The sequence below is a fragment of the Erythrolamprus reginae genome, chromosome 7 (genome assembly GCF_031021105.1).
Source record: "Erythrolamprus reginae isolate rEryReg1 chromosome 7, rEryReg1.hap1, whole genome shotgun sequence".
Taxonomy (NCBI): Eukaryota; Metazoa; Chordata; class Lepidosauria; order Squamata; family Dipsadidae; genus Erythrolamprus; species Erythrolamprus reginae.
Window position 1 is genome coordinate 85,509,519 of NC_091956.1, and position 19,514 is coordinate 85,529,032.

General features: G+C 41.7%; 1 protein-coding gene across 1 annotated transcript in view; it reads right to left on the reverse strand.

The window, feature by feature from the left end:
* AFF1 (ALF transcription elongation factor 1) overlaps positions 1 to 19,514 on the reverse strand; it is a 158,537-nt gene that overhangs the window by 34,371 nt on the left and 104,652 nt on the right. Inside the window, 4 exon segments of the mRNA XM_070758051.1 lie at positions 11,460 to 11,511; positions 12,430 to 12,460; positions 15,881 to 15,967; positions 16,941 to 16,985. Of these exon segments, the coding sequence (XP_070614152.1) occupies positions 11,460 to 11,511; positions 12,430 to 12,460; positions 15,881 to 15,967; positions 16,941 to 16,985 (215 nt within the window).

Genomic DNA, 19,514 nt, shown 5'->3' on the forward strand with positions numbered 1-19,514 from the left:
CATAGCTGGATTAAGTTAAAATAAAAATAATAAAAACAGTACCCTAAAATGTTTTGGTGTCAGTTCTGAAAACATAAGAACGTTCTTTGCTCCTTCCAATAACTTCAACATTGTGCTCAACGCATTAGTGATTTTTTTCCACATTTATCTACAGAAACTGAAGAGTACACTATTATTGATCCCTGGCAGCAGTTTGCTACCAAACAAATAATGCTTTAAAGAGCCAAGACAACGTGATTGATAACAAATCCAAGGGAAAACACAAGAGATTAGAGTTTTTAGATAAGATCTATTTATTTAAGCCTGCCAGCTGGCAGTCCATTTTAAGTATACCTCTTCCCCAAATCCTGTGTGCAATACACATACACTCACTCACTCACTCACTCACTCTCTCTCTCTCTCTCTCTCTCACTCACACACACACACACACACACACACACACACACACCTATAAAGCCCTTCATGGCATCGGACCAGAATATCTCCGAGACTGCCTTCTGCCGCACGAATCCCACAGAGAGCTCCGTTTCACCATCTTCAATCATCTTCATTAGAAAAAGCATGGGGGTTTTTTCTATCGCTCTCTATTTTCTCACCTTCAATCATGTTCATTTTTATTTCATTAGAAAGAGCACCGGGTTTTTTTCTATCATATATGTTGTTTTTGTGATTTTCAAATAAGGCTTCAATTTCACCTGGTCCACTGGACAAAGAATGACCCTCAGACAGAAAGGATTCAGAATCAAAACTAAAAAGGTTTGTCAACAAGTTTATAGAATTCGGGGCTAGTTGTCCCCAAATTACTATAAAGTAGCCTGCATGTTACTAAAGATTGGTTATTAAAAGTGGGGGGAAGCCCAGTGGAGAGAGTTTTATATGAGAAGTCAAAACTATCAACATATATCTCGCTATCCAGGGAGAAGTGGAAGATGGCAAACACCTGCCACCATTAGACCTACCATCATCATCGTCATCATCATCACCACCCACTACCATAGTCATAATACGATATATTTGCTGCCTTGTATTCAAATCTGTGAGTCAGATCTTGGGGGTCTTTGAGGGCCAATGGGCCTTTATCTGCCCAATCAGAGAGTCAGAATGAAGATTCACATGTTTTTCCCATCATGGATCATTTTTTCTTTATTTTTCACCAAACCAAAGTCATGAAGATTCATAACTGATATGAGATCTGAAACAGGCCCTGACAACGCTTCCTGTTTCTTAGCGCTCTGCTGTACAGCTCAGGATTGAGGTCAAATAAAATTTAGATGGTAGCTGCGATTATACTATGCAAGTTCTGTTTTACTCATGGCAGATGTAAAAAAAAGACCCAACATATTGGGGACCTCCTACCTCTACTAGTAGCAAGCAATTATATGTATACCTTCTATATACTGCAGGCTTTGTAGATAATCCATGATCGTATGACATAAAACAATTATGTGGCAATTATTTGTCTCCTAGCTAAATATTTCTCTTTACTCTGCCAAACTATTCACTAAGTCTGCATTACTATTAGTCTTCTCATTGTTCCTATAGAAACGTAGAAGATTGACGGCAGAAAAAGACCTCATGGTCCATCTAGTCTGCCCTTACACTATTTCCTGTATTTTATCTTAGGATGGATATATGTTTATCCCAGGCATGTTTAAATTCAGTGACTGTGGATTTACCAACCACGTCTGCTGGAAGTTTGTTCCAAGGATCTACTACTCTTTCAGTAAAATAATATTTTCTCACATTACTTCTAATCTTTCCCCCAACTAACCTCAGATTGTGCCCCCTTGTTCTTGTGTTCACTTTACTATTAAAAACACTTCCCTTCTGAACCTTATTTAACCCTTTGACATATTTAAATGTTTCCATCGTGTCCCCCCTTTCCCTTCTGTCCTCCAGACTAGACAGATGGAGTTCATGAAGTCTTTCCTGATCAGTTTTATGCTTAAGACCTTCCACCATTTTTGTAGCCCGTCTTTGGATTTTATCCATATCTTTTTGTAGGTGAGGTCTTCAGAACTGAACATAGTATTATTCCAAATGTGGTTTCACCAGCGCTCTAAATAGCGGGATCACAATCTCCCTCTTCCTGCTTGTTATACCTCTAACTATGCAGCCAAGCATCCTACTTGTTTTTCCTACCGCCCGACCACACTGTTCACCCATTGTGATCTATCTCCTCTCACTTATGACTGTATGACTGTAATTTATTGCTTATATCCTTACAATTTTATTAGCTGTTTCCTAATGTGACTTGATTGCTTATTTGACCCCTATGACTATCATTAAGTGTTGTACTTCATGATTCTTGACAAATGCATATTTTCTTTTTATGTACACCGAGAGCATGTGCACCAAAGACAAATTCCTTGTGTGTCCAATCACACTTGGCCAATAAATAATTATAATCTAATCTGATCTAATCATTGGCAAGTTACTGAATACAATTAATAGCAGGGAAATCAGCCCCTTGTTTAGCCTTGATTAGTGTAAACACAGATTCTAATGAAGTTTGGTCCTTTGGCATTTCTATTGTACAATGAATCCTATTATGTAAAGGAGAAGACACATCAAGGGATTATGTGGATATAAGTAAAACCCCAGAAGGCAAATCCTTCAGCTACCTGTTGAAGTTAATAATATGATCCCCTACAGGAATGTTCCTTTTCTTCCTGGTTCTAGGGTATCGATTTCTACAAAAACTATAAAACAAAACAAGACACATCTATCCAAGGAAAGGACATTTAAAAGCATGCAGAAGAATGAGTGGCATTGTAAAGGGCAAAAGCATACCACGTTCTGAATTTACAAGGTTTTTGTAAACTATTTCTTTCAATGAAAGGTGACTGTGCATATGCCATAGTCGCAAGTAAAGGGCCAAAAAATATGACAAAAATTATTTCATTCCATGAATTTACATCCTATCATTTATTAGCTTCCCTTTCAGCTACTAATTAGATGTAGATTTATTTTGTTACTTTCCACTCTCTCATTCCATGCTTCATCCGTTCTCATGGGCATTCTGGACTGATCTACCCGACCATGCAGAAGAGATGATGGAGCTTATTGGACTTCAGGGAATCTGGTTTCATGTTGACACATCATTCAATCTAAGCACCTCATGGGAAGAATGCTTTCACGAAACTTTTCATGAGATATTAGTAGGGATCCTTCAAAAGGATGAAACCATATCTTGCTAAGAGGTTAGAACTGTTAGGTTTTCACTCTGCAGTGGACGAGTAGAAATAAGAACCAATTCCACAAGTGGTCACCTTAACAAATGCACATGCCATTTGTTTAACAACAACAACAACAACAAGAGCTGGAAGGGACCTTGGCAGGAAACACTACACTACTTCAGACAGATGGTTATCCAACATCTTTTTTAAAACTTCCAGTGTTGGAGCATTCACAACTTCTGGAGGCAAGCTGTTCCACTGATTAATTTTCCTGTCAGGAAATTTCTCCTTTGTTCTAAGTTACATCTCTCCTTGTTTAGTTTCCACCCATTGCTTCTTGTTCTACCCTCAGGTGTTTTGGAGAATATCTGACTCCTTCTTTGTGGCAACCCCTGAGATATTGAAACACTGCTATCATGTCGCCCCAGAACCTTCTTTTCATTAGACTCTCCGAGTGTTCGGAGAGGGGCGGCATACAAATCTAATAAATAATAATAATTAAACTAGACATGTCCAGTTCCTGCAACCGTTCTTTATATGTTTTAGCCTCCAATCCTCTAATAATCTTTGTTGCTCTTCTCTGCACTCTTTCTAGAGTCTCAACATCCTTCTTGCATCGTGGCGACCAAAATTAGATGCTGTATTCCAAGTGTGGCCTTACCAAGGCCTTATAAAGTGGTATTAACCCTTCACGTGATCTTGATTCTATCCCTCTATTAATGCAGCCTAGAACTGTGTTGGCTTTTTTGGCAGCTGCTGCACACGGCTGGCTCCTATTAAAATGGTTGTCCACTAGGACTCCAAGATCCCTCTCAGAGTTAGTATTGTACTGTTAAGTTTGGTATATTTGTTTTGATATAATGGTTAAAATGCAGGACTAGAGACCATTTGTTCTATTGCTTCTTTACATAGAAGCTACTGGGTGCACTTTGGGTTTCTCTCTTTAAATTCATCCCATGTCACAAGGTTGCTGCTAGAATACATAGAAGGAGCATAATGTTCGTGTTATACACAATAAAAAGGAAGGGAGGGAGGGAGTGCTGGCAGTACATGCTTATGGTTACACATTACTGTTAATTGGTCTCATGTCTGCTGGCAGGAAAACACATAATTCTGGGAATCGAAATCCACACATCTTAAATTTAGAGTCGTTGAGATTGAGAGCTTTGTACGTGTGTATTTGTGCAGGCATAAATAAACAAAAACATAATTTTCCCTCCTTAAAATAAGATGCCATTGTAAAGACGGCTTTTATTGTCCAAAGATGAATGCTATTTATTTTCCCTCTTTATCTTAGCATGGGGTTCTGCAAAAAAGGCTGACACAAACTGTCTCTATTGGCACATTATTAATAGCTTCCAGATAAGCTATGAATAATGCAGCAACAATCTTGCGATTGATGGATTTTTGCCACAAAAGGACAGGCGGACACTCCATTTGTGAGTCATCAGTATACCAGGAAAGATGTGAAGATCATTTTGTGTGTTTGTGGGGGAATTCTAGCAGATTTTAAGAGGAAAAGCAAAACTTAACGAAGCTACATTTTCTCAAAAATCCATCCCTTTCTGCATTCCAAACAAATCATTTCAGTTATATTCTACATTTAAAATTTGAGATTCAAGTTCAGTAAAATTTCAAAACGCGTTAAGAGTAGTGAAATTTCAAAAAGAAAATGTTTCTCAAAAATATTTTAAAATCTGTCCTCTTAAATGTTGACTTGCAATGCAGATATAATTTTTAGCACTGCAAAGCTGAGAAGATCAGCAGCAAGAACAGCACCAGATTTAAAGGGGGTGGGGGAAAGATATTGAACTTTTAGGCTTGCAGGAACTGCAAAAGAACCCATGCTTGTGTTCTCCATGCCGGGAACTGTCTGGTCTCTCTTCTAGCCACTGCCTGCTAGAAACAATGAGCTTGCCCCTGCTTTTGTAAACAAGAAGCTTCCATTCCAGCAAAAGCCAGGTGTTAAATTTGAGAGCCAAAGTCAAGAATGAAAAACCCCTTTGGGAAATCCATGTTTGCTCTGTAAAGCTGCAGGGTTAATTTGGGCGCACCAGATGCAGAGGGAATTCAGCCTCTAATTAGCCGGCACAAATGCTGCTTGTTTTTAGTTGGCTGTGCTATGCAACTGAAGTGACTCCAGGTAGCTGGGGTTTCAGGTGGTCACAAGGGGAGGGGAGGGGAGGGGGAAGGGAAGGGAGGGAAGTATGAAGGGAAGTGATAAAGGAAGCATAAAGGGAAAGAAAAGAAGAATTGACATCTATCATGGCCAAATTGTGTTGAATAGTGTTGGGCGAACCGAACTTGCACAGTTCGGGTTCGTACCGAACTTTGCAGTGTTCAGGTTTGACGTTTGTGCCGAACACCATGAAGCGCTGCCACCCGGCTATCATCTGGGCGCTGGTGGTGGCGGAGGAAGGCAAACACCGTGGAGCTGCCGGTCGGAAGGCGCAAAGGAGGCAGGGAATCCCACAATGGGATTCCAGGGGCGGAGCTTTGACATCACGGAGACTTATTCCTGGCACGTGGCTTTATTTCGGCCGTCCAGGAAAAAGTCTCCGGGTCGTGGGATTCCGGGGGCGGAGCTTTGACGACATGGAGACTTCTTCCTGGTGCGTGGCTTTATTTCCAGAATTGTTCAGGTTCGGGTTCAGCGAACTTACCCGAACTCTGCCGCCAAGTTCAGGTAAGTTTGGTGAACCCGAACTTCGTTGGGTTTGCCCAACACTAGTGTTGAATGGCATGCATCTGTATTGATTGGGATAATTCAAGGGTAGGCAAAGTTGGCTCTTCTGTGACTTGTGGACTTCAACTCCCAGAATTCCTGAGCCAATCATGCTAGCTCAGGAATTCTGGGAGTTGAAGTCCACATGTCATAGAAGAGCCAACTTTGCCTATCCCTGGGATAGTTGAATTGTGGGTTTTTAACTGGGGTTTTATAGCTTTAGACTCCTATATTTGACTTCTTCTTTTAAGAAAATATATTTTAATTGTTTTTTTTTAATATTTACATCTTTGTAAATATTGAATAAATATCTGATATTATTTTTTATTGACTCTTTTTTATATTATTGAAAGCCATCCTGAGTCTTTTCAGGATTCGGCGGCATAGAAGTCGAATTAAATAATAAATAAACAATAATTGGGGTACTACCTACAGATAATTTAGGACTGTAGACTCAATAATTAAACAACAGAAGGCTATCATTGAATCTCTTTCCATGCTTCTTCTTTGAGTCTGCGGAGAGGGGTGGCATACAAATCTAATAAATTATTATTATTATTATTATTATTATTATTATTATTATTATTATTATTATTATTCTGCAGAGTGATTAACCATTCTAATTAATTAGGGATGTAAGTTTTTCTCAGCAAGAGAGAAAGGAGAGAATCCTAGTAAAATAAGCATAAACCAGCACAGCTGCATCCCACATCCAGACTAATCGAAAAGGATGCAGACAAAACACTGGAACTGGTTTTTTTTTCATATCAGAGCAACAAAATCCTCCGGGGCAAACTAAGCCCGCTATTCTATTGGCACCGGGTCTAGGCCGATGATTCAGAGGAAGACACACAAGCAATTCTTGTCTCGAAAGCCTGCGGAGTAATCCCTTTTCATCCTCGGCTATAAAGAGCTTGGTTTTTTTTCCAACTTGCTCCTCTAAAGCCAATCTGTCGCTAATTATATGGATTTAAGGCGCTCCGCTGGGGGATGAGATAGGCCGGAGGGGCAACGTCAGGTTCAGCGGTAGCAACAGTCTGAATTGTGTATTTTCTTGAAAGAACTCTTACCGCACGGTTCAAAAACAGGAGGGTGATTTCGTACATTAGCTAGACAGGTTGTCTTCGACTTGCAACAGCTCGTTTAGCGACCATTTGAAGTTAATAACGGCACTGCAAAAAAGTGCCGTGTGACCATTTTTTCAAGGTTTACTTACAAACAGTTCGGCACAGTGTCAAATCTTGAAGAATTGCTGAGTGTATAAATGTATTCATCTAGTAGAACAGCCCTGGCACAATGGGACCTGTGCACTAAGTAAGACCAAAGCCGTGGCAGAGATGTTAATCTTTGAGAAAACCCAACGCTATTCTCTAAAAATCCCCTGAGCTTCCTTCCCACATACATTTATCTCCACACACACTTCTGGAGTTTTTTTTTGTTCTTTTCCCCCTGCAGAACAAAACCAAACAAAAATCACATGGGAGTCTACCAGGAGAAAACTCATTGCAAATGGCAGTTAAGGAAGCAGCAGCTAAGATTTGCCAGCAAAAGCCCCGATATAATTTTAAAACATTTCTGGGATTTCAAAACACAGCCGAGCTTAAGGCAAACATCCGATTTTGCTAGGGAAAATATACCGCACAAAAATAAATAAAGGGGACACTCAAATAACACAACCTTGATCCGAATGAATGAAATATTTCATTTGCACAACTATTCCATCTGCACAACAGCATGTGAAATTGACTGTCAATCAGTGTTGCTTCTTAAGTGGACAGTTTGATTTCACCGAAGTTTGATTTACTTGGAGTTATATTCTGTTGTTTAAGTGTTCCCTTTTGTTTTTTTGAGCAGTGTATATTTATATTATTTATATCCTGTATTTCAGAAACAAATTGTCTGTCTGTCTTTCTGTCTGTCTGTCTGTCTGTCTCTCTCTCTCTGTGTGTGTGTGTGTGTAGGGCAAATAATAGTCCTTGACTTATGACCACAATTGAGGCCGTAAAGAGCTGTAAATTTTGAGACCAAAATTTCCATTGCTAAGTGAGACATTTGTTCAATGAATCTGGCCCCATTTTACGACCTTTGCCTTGCCACAATTGTTAAGTGAATCGCTGCAATTTAATTTGGTAACATGGTTGTTAAGTGAAACCTGGCTTCCCCACTAACTTTGCTTGTCAGAAGGTTACGAAAGAGGATCACGTGGCCCAGGGACACGGCCACTGTCGTAAGTGTGAGTCCGTTTGCCAAGCGGCTGAATTTTGACCATGTCACCATGGGAATGTTGCAACATTTAAGTGTGAAAAATTGTCATAAGTCAAGTCATTCTTTTCAGTGCTTTTGTAATTTCAAATTATTATTATTATTTTATTATTATTTATTGGATTTGTATGCCGCCCCTCTCCGAAGACTCGGAGAAGCTCACAACAGCAAAGCACAGTACAAACCCAATGATTAAAAAACACTTAAAACCTTAATATAAAACAATCATATATCCCAGACAAACCATACATAAAACGGAGCGGCCCAGGGGAATCAATTTTCCCATGCCTCACAACAGAGGTGGGTTTTTAAGAGTTTGCGGAAGGCAAGGAGGGCGAGGGCAGTCCGGATCTCCGGGGGGAGTTGATTCCAGAGGGCCGGGGCTGCCACAGAGAAGGCTCTTCTCCTGGGTCCCGTCAGATGGCATTGTTTCGTTGACGGGACCCGAGAAGGCCAACTCTGTGGGACCTAATCGGCCGCTGGGATTCGTGCGGCAGAAGGTGGTCCCGGAGATATTCTGGTCCCATGCCATGTAGAGCTTTATAGGTCATAACCAACACTTTGAATTGTGACCGGAAACTGATTGGCATGGTCAATAAGTGAGCTGTTGTAAGTCAAGGACTACCTGCAAATGAAATTTTTAAAAACCTCACTGACAACACAAAACCGCCTATTTTTCTCAATTGTAAAATACTCTGCACTGAAGCAACAAGTTCTTGGAAATACCCAAACGATCTCCTTAAACTCCTATGTGTTAAAAAAAAGGCGGATAAGACTATTGTGTTGTTTCCAAATTCCAGGCAACTAATTTAGGGCAAACATACATTTCAAAACAAACCACAATATCCACATTTAAATGTTCCATCAAATGGAGATAGCTGTTAAGCTTTGGGTCAAGTAAAAGAGATTGTGAAACGTTACAGGAATAAAAAGAGAAATGTTGAAAGTTTACACTTGGTAATTCAGCCAGTGATGGGATTCAAATTTAACAACCGGCTCTCCACCCTAATGATTGACTGGATGGGTGTGGCCATGGGGTGTGACAGACAGCACGCTGCCTCCTGCACCCACCCACCCCCGGGAGCAAAAATGGGGTGCGGGGAGGGATATGCCTCCCCGTGCCCCATTTTGGGCCTAGGAGGCCTCCTTGTAGCCTCCTGGGAGCAAAACTGGGCCACTGGGGGGGGGGGTTTGCACTGCACACTCATCCGCGCCCCGTTTTGGGCCATGTAGGTATGTCTGCAGCCTCCTGGGAGCCAAAACTGGCCACGGGAGAAGGGGGGACTCCTGGAAGGGACGGGGACGGGAGGGGTCAGCCAGCAATTTATCAACTGGTTCAGCTGAAGTGATGCGAATGGGTTGAATCCCACCATGGAATTCAGCCCAATACCAATACTTATGAACTTTTCTAGATAAGAACCAGGTGTTCAAGATTTTTTTGCCTCAAGAACCATTTTCCATTTACAAACCTGAGCCTCCAAAACTGTAACCGGAAAAGGCAGGGAGAAGCCTCCATGGGGCCTCTCTAGGAATCTCCTGGGAGGAAACAGGGCCGGAAAAAGTGGGTAGAAGCCTCTGTGGGGCCTCTCTAGAAATCCCCTGGGAGGAAACAGGGTCTCCACCCTCCCTGTGGTTTCCCCAAAGCATCAGGCTCGAAACCAAGAAACTCTGAGTTTTAATCCCATTTTAAACATAAAAACCGGCTGGGTGATTTTGGATCAATGTCCCTAATCACAGGGCTGTTCTGGGGAAAATAGGAGTAGGAGGAAGTATTAGGTAGGTTTGCCACTTTGGGTTATTCATAAAAATGATAAATAAATAATTTCCTTATTCATGGCTAAAGGCTAAAACAGGTCTAACCATCTGAAAATTCAAGAAATAAGTATTCAGCTGTAGGTTTTTACTACAACATGCAGCCTTCTGAGGAACTCCACTAAAAAAAACCCTTGAGTGCTGTTTCTTATCTCAAATATTTCATTTAACATCCCCCCCCCCCCCAATCTTTCAGAATTTCAGCTTCCTTTCAGCCACTGAATTGGTGGAGTTCCCATACATTAAATTTCAAGAACATCAGCTCTTCCTAATCCATTTAAATAAATATAATTAATTTAATTTATTAATTTGCCAATGGAATGTATACTGCTCCAAAAATAAAGGGAACGCTCAAAGAACCCATCCTAGATCTGAATGAATGAAATATTATCATAGAATACTTTGTTCTGTACAAAGTTGAATGTGCTGACGACAAAATGAATTTGATTGTCAATTGAAGTATTGCTTACTAAGTGGACTGTTCTACATACTCCTGGTCAGTTGGAGGATGATGAAGAGCTTGAGGACTCTGATACAGATAGTGTTTATGAATTAGTGGTAGGCTCTGGGTTACAGGTATTAGAACAGGTGGGAGGCCAGTCACAGGATGTTGCTATGAGTGCAGAATCTAGTGAGGAAGAACCAGACGTTCGCTGGGTCAATCCTCAATTCAGAAGGGTCCAAAAACGCAAGGAACAGGTGTTCGGAAAAAGATATTAAGGGGAGGAATGGGTTAAATACTGGAGTGATGTATTTGGTACATAAGGGGGCCAGTGGGGAAGAAGGGTGGAGTTTCAATGTTGGAGTGCTAAAATGAAATGTGTTTCTGCCCAGCTCCCCAGGGAGCAAGTTCATTCGGTGTTATTTTACAGTCATTCCTGCTGTTTTTGAATCATGCTGTGAGTACATAAATCTTGGGAGACAGCGGAGGCTGGGAGGAATGTATGTGGAATGCAATTAAGAGAGATAACGGGAGAAAAGGAATGTGCTGGTCTGAACTGCATTTTGAATACGGAAGTGAAGAGAATGAAAATGGAGTTTCTTTTTTTATGAAAGACTGCATTTAGTAAGAGTTATTTTTAATAGATAAAGTTCTACCAGAAACCAGAACAGTGGACAGTTTGATTTCAAAGAAGTTTGATTTACTTGGAGTTATATTCTGTTGTTTAAGTGTTCCCTTTATTTTTTTGCAGCAGTATATTATTTCTCTGTCCTCGTCCAACTCGTTGAATACTCTGCACAAAGAGTAAGTCGTGTTTACTAACATTATAAGAACCTTATAATTTTATATCTCTGCAAATACAGAATCTCCATTTGAAGCATGCCAGTGCAATGCCAGGGCCCAAGTTCTGCAGGAGCCACATTTCAATTAAGTTAAAGCTACCTGCAATAAATCTCCACTCTTTCACTAATGACTGGCAGATTTCGCTAATGAATGACAAACACACCAAGGAGGGGAGGAAAAAAATGCAATGACTTACGATGTCCCTTGCTGAGAAACAGACAAAGTCTTCAAAGGGGCATCACACTGCTCTGAAAGAGAAGATTTGGGGGGGGGGGTGAACATTTCTGGTCTTTTGCATTGTTTTCTATTGTCTTTTCTCTCCCACCCACCCCCTCTCTCTTTTATTTTCTCTCTCTGTATGACATTTACGATTGGGACCTTTAATTCACCATCTATATGATTTAGGCAACATTACACTTCTGAACATTTTCCATTTTTATTCTTATTCCCTGGGGTTTTTTTAAATAAAAAAAAATAATACCACATCCAAACTGCCTGTCAAAGACTACTTCAGCTTCAACCACAACAACACACGAGCCCACAACAGATACAAGCTTCATATTAACCATTCCAAACTTGACTGTAAAAAATACAACTTTAGTAATCGAGTTGTCGAAGTGTGGAATTCACTACCGGACTCTGTAGTATCATCCCCTAACCCCCAACACTTTACCCTTAGACTATCCACGGTTGACCTCACCAAGTTCCTAAGAGGTCAGTAAAGGGCGTACATAAGTGTACCAGAGTGCCTACCGTCCCCTGTCCTATTGTCTCTTCTATATCTCCTATATCTTCTCTTCTATCCCTATATCTTTTTCTGCTATTCTCTCATAGTTATATTTCACTCCTTTATTTTCTCCTCTATTCCCCCTTTCATACATTCTACCTGATTATATCCTCTATAACCCTCATTGTGTATTATTGTGTATTGGACAAAACAAATAAATAAAATAAAAACAAAAACAAAGGAGCCTTTTCCCACCCTCCCGCTTCAATAGGCTCAGCTCCTAAAACTTATCGGAACCAAAGACTGCTTTATTTAATCTCTAGCCAAAAGCCTGAGAAGCCCCTCCTCCTCTTCATGAATATAAATTCTGTATGTAATCTGTCAAAATGAACAAATAACAGCAGAATGCAGAGGTTTAGACTATGGTCTTTATACTTACTCTGAATTACTGATCCAGGCTGTTGGGTTTCCTAGAAAACAAAAGGGGGGGGTTATATACAACCCAATAATTTCAGGGGTAAACATAAACAATGTTAAGTTAATGCCTCATTTTCCTTTTCTGTTGAGCAAGAAAAATGCCATACTATTTACATTTTTAAAAATTCTTTATTATCATAATAAACATTTTTTTAATATAATTGCCATCATCATATTATTTAAGTATCATTACAGTGTATTGTACTTTCCATGGTACTAATCTTAACATTCTAAATGGAAAAAAACCAGAAAACGGGGAAATTATGCCTTTATTTCATTTGTTTTGGTCAGGCACAAGAAACAGGAGCCAGGATAGAGTATTGAGATTTATACATGAGATTTGGCTTCTATGCATGTGCCGAAAGCAAGATCTTGCATGAGGATGCTCATGTGCATGAGATTTTGCCGATGTTCAGCTTTTTTGCTTCTCGCGCATGAGCAGAAGCCGAATCTTGCGCCGACATGCACACTGGATGCACCTGCGCCGGTCTTCGGTAGTGCACTGATAGTGCCGGAGACAAGGAATCCTTGCCTGCTGATGACGTGTTTCACTTCACCCTTGGCTTTAGCCTGGTTATCTGCTATAATTTTCACTCTATTTTGTTCACTGCATTACACTGTGCAGTGCAATGACACTGTAATAATATGGTGGCAATTATAAAGAAATAAATATTTATTATGAAATGGCATATCCCCATCTCTCATGACAACTTACAAAACTAGCAGGGTAGGAACAAAAAGCACTAGAAGAATAATGTTTTGAAATGTGAACGAAACAGGACAAAAAATCAATTCCAGCTAAAAAGCACAGAAGCAGAATACAAGTAGCTGTTTGAGATAATTGACATCAAATAAGGGAGCACAGTGGCTCACAGGGTGAGGCTCATCGGAGGTGGAGGTGCTGCAAGCGACAGAGTGGGCCACGAGCAGCGGAGTTTGGGACGGGGCAGGGGGAGCGGCAGAGGTCACTTCTCCTATTTTAACTGATTTCTGGCCTTTATTGCTTCTGGGCATGCACGGAAGCAAAAAAGGCTGAAAATTGGCGAAATCGGTTGTGCGCGAGCGTCCTCATGAGAGATTTGTCTTCTGCACATGCACAGGAAGCTGAATCTCATGCTGGGAGCACATGCACCAGACGCATTCCGGGAGCGCCAGCAATGGTGGCCCATCACCATTAGACTGCTAAGTTGGAGGCTCATAAGTTCATAAGTTGGAGGCTCATAAGTGCTGCCCTGGGATGGAGGAGCTCTGGTCTTTGCTCCACCTCCTGTAGGGGACGTGAAAGGAGCCCGCAACTGGGTGTCCTCAGGGCAACGGTGATATCACTGGCTAATTCTTCCAACTCAGAAGGTCTCAGTGCTTCTGACATGAGTACAATGTAATTGACATCAAATAAGTAACTCAGGAATTATATGTCTTTGGGCACAATGAATAAATCTAGCTAATTTGTTCTGGATGCCCTACACCAGTGTTTCCCAACCTTGGCAACTTGAAGATATCTGGACTTCAATTCCCAGAATTCCCCAGCCAGCATTTGCTGGCTGGGGAATTCTGGGAGTTGAAGTCCAAACATCTTCAAGTTGCCAAGGTTGGGAAACACTGCCCTACACAACTCCTAAGATAATCAGGCAAGTATGAGCATAGTGGGGAATTCTGGGAGTTGCGTCTACTCGTGTGGAGTGTATTCCCAAGTTGTAGAAGGCTTCGGGCATTTAGGAGTTAAGGGAAGAGACGTTCTGAATTATGACTTTCTACTATGGAGCAACTGTATATGTCAGTGGTGGCGAACCTATGGCTGGGGTGCCGCAGGTGGCACACGGAGCCATATCTGATGGCACGCGAGCCGTTGCCCTAGCGCAGCTCCAGCATGCATATGTTTGAGGTTCGATTACTGCAACGCTCTCTACATGGGGCTACCTTTGAAGAGTGTTCGGAAACTTCAGATCGTGCAGAATGCAGCTGCGAGAGCAGTCATGGGCTTCCCCAAATATGCCCATGTCACACCAACACTCCGCAGTCTGCAGTGGTTGCCGATCAGTTTCTGGTCACAATTCAAAGTGTTGGTTATGACCTATAAAGCCCTTCATGGCATCGGACCAGAATATCTCCGGGACCGCCTTGTGCCGCACGAATCCCAGCGACCAATAAGGTCCCACAGAGTTGGCCTTCTCCGGGTCTCATCGTCTAAACAATGTTGTTTGGCAGGTCCCAGGGGAAGAGCCTTCTCTGTGGCGGCCCCGGCCCTCTGGAATCAACTCCCCCTGGAGATCAGGACTGCCCCCACCCTCCTAAAAACCCACCTCTGTCACCAGGCATGGGGAAATTGATTCCCCTCGTCCGCTCCGTTTTATGTATGGTTTGTTTGGGTTGTATGACTGTTTTTATATTAAGGGTTTTAACTGTTCTTTTTTAATTATTGGATTTGTATTGTGTATTGTTGTTGTGAGCCGCTCCGAGTCTTCGGAGAGGGGCGGCATACAAATCTAATAAATAATAATAATAATAATAATAATAATAATAATAATAATAATAATAATATGTGTGTCGGCCAGCTGATTTTTGGTTCACACAGAGGCATCTGGGGGGATGTTTTTGGCTTCCAGAGAGCCTCCGAGGGACAGGGGAAGGTGTTTTACTGTCTCCTGGCTCCAGGGAAGCATTTGGAACCAGGGGAGGGCGAAACACAAGCCTACTGGTCCCACCAGAAGTTGGGAAACAGGCCGTTTCTGACCTCCAGAGGGCAGGGGAAGCTGTTTTATTTATTTATTTATTCAATTTTTTATGCCGCCCTTCTCCTTAGACTCAGGGCGGCTTACAACATGTTAGCAATAGCACTTTTTTAACAGAGCCCCCAGCCTATTGCCCCCACAATCCGGCTCCTCATTTGACCCACCTCGGAAGGATGGAAGGCTGAGTCAACCTTGAGCCGGTGATGAGATTTGAACCGCTGACCTTCAGATCTACAGTCAGCTTCAGTGGCCTGTAGTACAGCACTCTACCTGCTGCGCCACCTCGGCTTCTTTTCACCCTCCCCAGGCATTGAATTTTGGGTGTGGGCACTCTCTCATGTGCAATAGCGCATCATGCACATTCTCTTTTGGCACCCGAGGAATAAAAGGTTCACCATCACTGGTATAGGTCATGATTTTTAGGAAGACTGCTACCTTTTCCTGAGCATAAAATGACTCACCTTTTAAGCTACATATTAAGCAAAGCAACGATGCTAAAAACAATAAACATAATGAATATTTACATGCCCAGAGAGTTTAGTTCAAAGCAACAGTGGAATGAAAGAAACTATCCTGCAAACTTTTCCTCTCCGCTCGAAACGACACGTCCCAAAAGGAGTTGGATGACACGAACTTTCATACATTAATTCACATAGATGGAATGAAAAGGTTCTATTTCTTCACCTTTCCAGGAAATGGAAACTTTGAAGGCTCAGCTGTGCTAGGAGTGTGGATGGCTGTCAAAGGAGGTGGCCATGAATGGGTCATTTCCTGGGAAGAAATGAAGAAGAACAATAATCAACTCTTTAATTCCTAGCTTTATTACTTCCTCAGCTGCAAAAAGAATAAGAAAACCTTCCAACAGTAACACGGGGATGTTAACTGAAACATTATTTTTCTAGGCTTAGAGTTGGAAGCGATCTTTGAAAATGTCATCAAAACAGTCTGACGTCGAGTCCTTAATATTTGGGCGTCCTGCATCCTTCTATTCTCGTGTCATATTCCTCCATCTTCTATTCCTCCTTAGAGTTTTCAATATAATAATAAATAATGGCAATGTGTGAAAAGAAAGAGAGGTAATATCACAATACGCATAGGAAACCCAATCCAAATTCTACCCCTCACTTTCTTTTCTTAAATTTAATTTGTACTATCATTCTTTTAGTATTGAAAAAAGTCTTCCATCAAAAGTATTATTTTTTTAAAAAAGGAAAGCCAATCAAAATAAAATCAGTGGGGTTTTTTGGATTCCCAACTTGGGTTTCTTCCAACAACAAGCCAAAGTTTGAAGCCAAATTGTCTTTGGGATTCCTGCTTTATTAAAAAGATGAAACAAACCACAAATTGGATGCTCTTATAATGTTTTCGGCTGGGATAGGAAGTTCTGGGTCATCTGTGCTAGGAGGAGGACCCCAGCAGGACACAAGAATGCTTTTTTGTAACCAATAAGCCAAAATTCCAGAGAATGACAGCTCATCCGCTTGGATAAACGCAGACAATGTGTTGTTTGTTGTCCTTTTGGGGGGTCCAAACCCAGAAATTATTGAAAACATTCAATAGGGTATTCTGCTTGAAGCCTACTGATTTAAGTTCTGCAGCAAAGAAACATGAGCAGCATTATAGGGGGTGGGCTACGTTTTTGATGAAGAAAATAATGATGACCCATGAAAAAACGCCATGAAATTAATACTGCTTCCTTTATGGCATATTTTTTTTCTTTCCCCCTTAAGGCAAATATACTCACCTTCAAAATTTCTTCCACACAATGGGCTTCATTGGAGTAGGACTGCTGAAAAACATAAAAGAGAGGAACAGTCAATCCATGAATTAGGGGGGTACATTCGTGTACAGAAAGATAAATCACAATGCACAGATTTGATCTACAGTATCTATTGCAAGAGAGAACAGGAGTGGTGGATGTTGGCATGAAAAGCTCTGTTTAAAGGCAGAATTTTCTCTCTCTCTCTCTCTGCTTTTTGGGTTGAAAGGAGATGATTATTTTTTATGGGTCTTCAGTTAAACTATACAGCAAAACCTGCACAAAGACTGCAGATGACAGAGCTAAGCCCAGCAGTGAGCAATACATGATTTTGCTATTTAAGTGGCTGAAGTTGTGGTGGTTACCTTAACCCTAGCAGGAATTCCTGCATGGAAGGTGGGTTATTTCATCTGCAAGTCAGCCCTGAGCTTCGTGCCTTAAGAAGGAATTTCTCACACCATGCCATCACTGTCGTGAACTATTTTTGCTGTTGCCTGGAAAGCACACAATGTATTCACCGCAGGAAGCTGCTCTCTTGAGAAATAGCTCTAGTAGCTGCCATTAGCGGCAAATCTCCAAAGAATATTCCCGCTTCAAGTACAGCTGAAGCGTTTCCCCCACCGCCACCGCGGGCCCCGTTTCTTCCAAGACTGATGCCACACCCCATCCCTGGTCTGCATGCTCAGAAATTCACCTCGGTCCATTACACACATGCTTAAATGCTCCAGCCTTCAGAGGAAAGTAATTTTCATGTATAGTACTGAGAATAAGGCAAGTCTCGACATGATCCCAGTAATATCCCTCCAACATGTTTTAGCTTCCAACAGTAAACTGGAGCCAAGCGTCTTCAAACAGAAGGTATTTAAGACAACTGCTTAAAATTAAGGGAGTGAAGGAAATCTTTAAGAAATAACATTTGTAATTAAGCACTGTATAAAGTACCAGAGGCATCTAACAATAACGAGAAATATAAAACCAAAATTTTGGGGAGAAATAGAGGAATCCTCCCACATCTTGGGTTGTCTGGGGACTTGATCTCTCTCATCTCCTCCACGGTTCAACTACAGCAACTATACTATAACCCTTAATTTTCCGGATTGTGTAGCAGTGGTTCACCTGAATGGGTGGCGGAAATTTGCCCCCACTCACGGAACCAGCAGTGATGACCAGCAGGCCATGCCCCCAAACTGGTTCACCGGTTGCCGCTCCTTGAGAGTGGCGGGCATTTCCCCGACGTGATGTGCCCGACATGATGCAAACCGATAGGTAAGGTATGGTAAGTGGAACCCACCACTGATGTGTAGAGACATTCCTCAGTCCAGAGGTCTTCAAACTTGGCCATTTTAAGACTTGTGGACTTCAACTCCCAGAATTCTCCAGCCCACGTTTGGGGACACCCCTGCCTCAGTCCCTGCACCAACACACAAACTCAGCACCTCTCATCCTTACATTCTTCCCAAACGTCATCCTTACTCATTTTTGCACGCAGTTTCCTCACTTTTCCAACTTCTCAATAATTCAATATTAGAGTAACATTAACCTTCCATTTTCTTAGCATTCTGTGCATTTATCTATCAAAAATCATTAATGAAAGCATTCCATTCTCCCCATTGGCCAGTCTTTTTATTTTTCAACCCAAGGTAAAATAATAATACAGTGGTACCTCTACCTAAGAATGCCTCTACTTACCAACCTTTCTAGATAAGAACCGAGTGTTCAAGAGTTTTTTGCCTCTTCTCAACAACCATTTTCCATTTACAAACTTGACCCTCCGAAACTGTAACTGGAAAAGGCAGGGAGAAGCCTCCGTGGGGCCTCTCTGGGAATCTGCTGGGAGGAAACAGGGCCAGAAGAGGCGGAGAGAGGCCTCCGTGGGGAGAGCCGGAGTGGCGCAGCAGGTAGAGTGCTGTACTGCAGGCCACTGAAACCGACTGTAGATCTGTAGGCCAGCGGTTCAAATCTCATCACCGGCACAAGGTTGACTCAGCCTTCCATCCTTCCGAGGCGGGTAAAATGAGGACCCGGATTGTGGGGGTAATATGCCGGCTTTGTTAAAAAGTGCTATTGCTAACATGTTGTAAGCCACCCTGAGTCTAAGGAGAAGGGCGGTATAAAAATTGAATGAAACGAATAAATAAATAAATAAATCTTCTGGGAGGAAACAGGGCTGGAAAAGGGAGGAGAAGCCTCAATGGGGCCTCTTTAGGAATCTCCTGGGATGAAACAGGGCTGGAATTGGTGGAGAGAAGCCTCCATGGGGCCTCTCTAGGAAACTCCTGGAAGGAAACAGAGCTTCCACCCTCCCTGTGGTTTCCCCAATCGCACACATTATTTGCTTTTACATTGATTCCTATGGGAAAAATTGCTTCTTACAAACTTTTCTACTTAAGAACCTGGTCACGGAACGAATTAAGTTCGTAAGTAGAGGGACCACTGTACATTTCTCTTTTTGCTAACACAGAACTATCAATACAATCCTCAGATTAAGGATTCCTTTTCCCCAAGTTCATTATTGTACATTTGGAAACATTAAACTGCAGTTTCCATTGCTTTGACCAT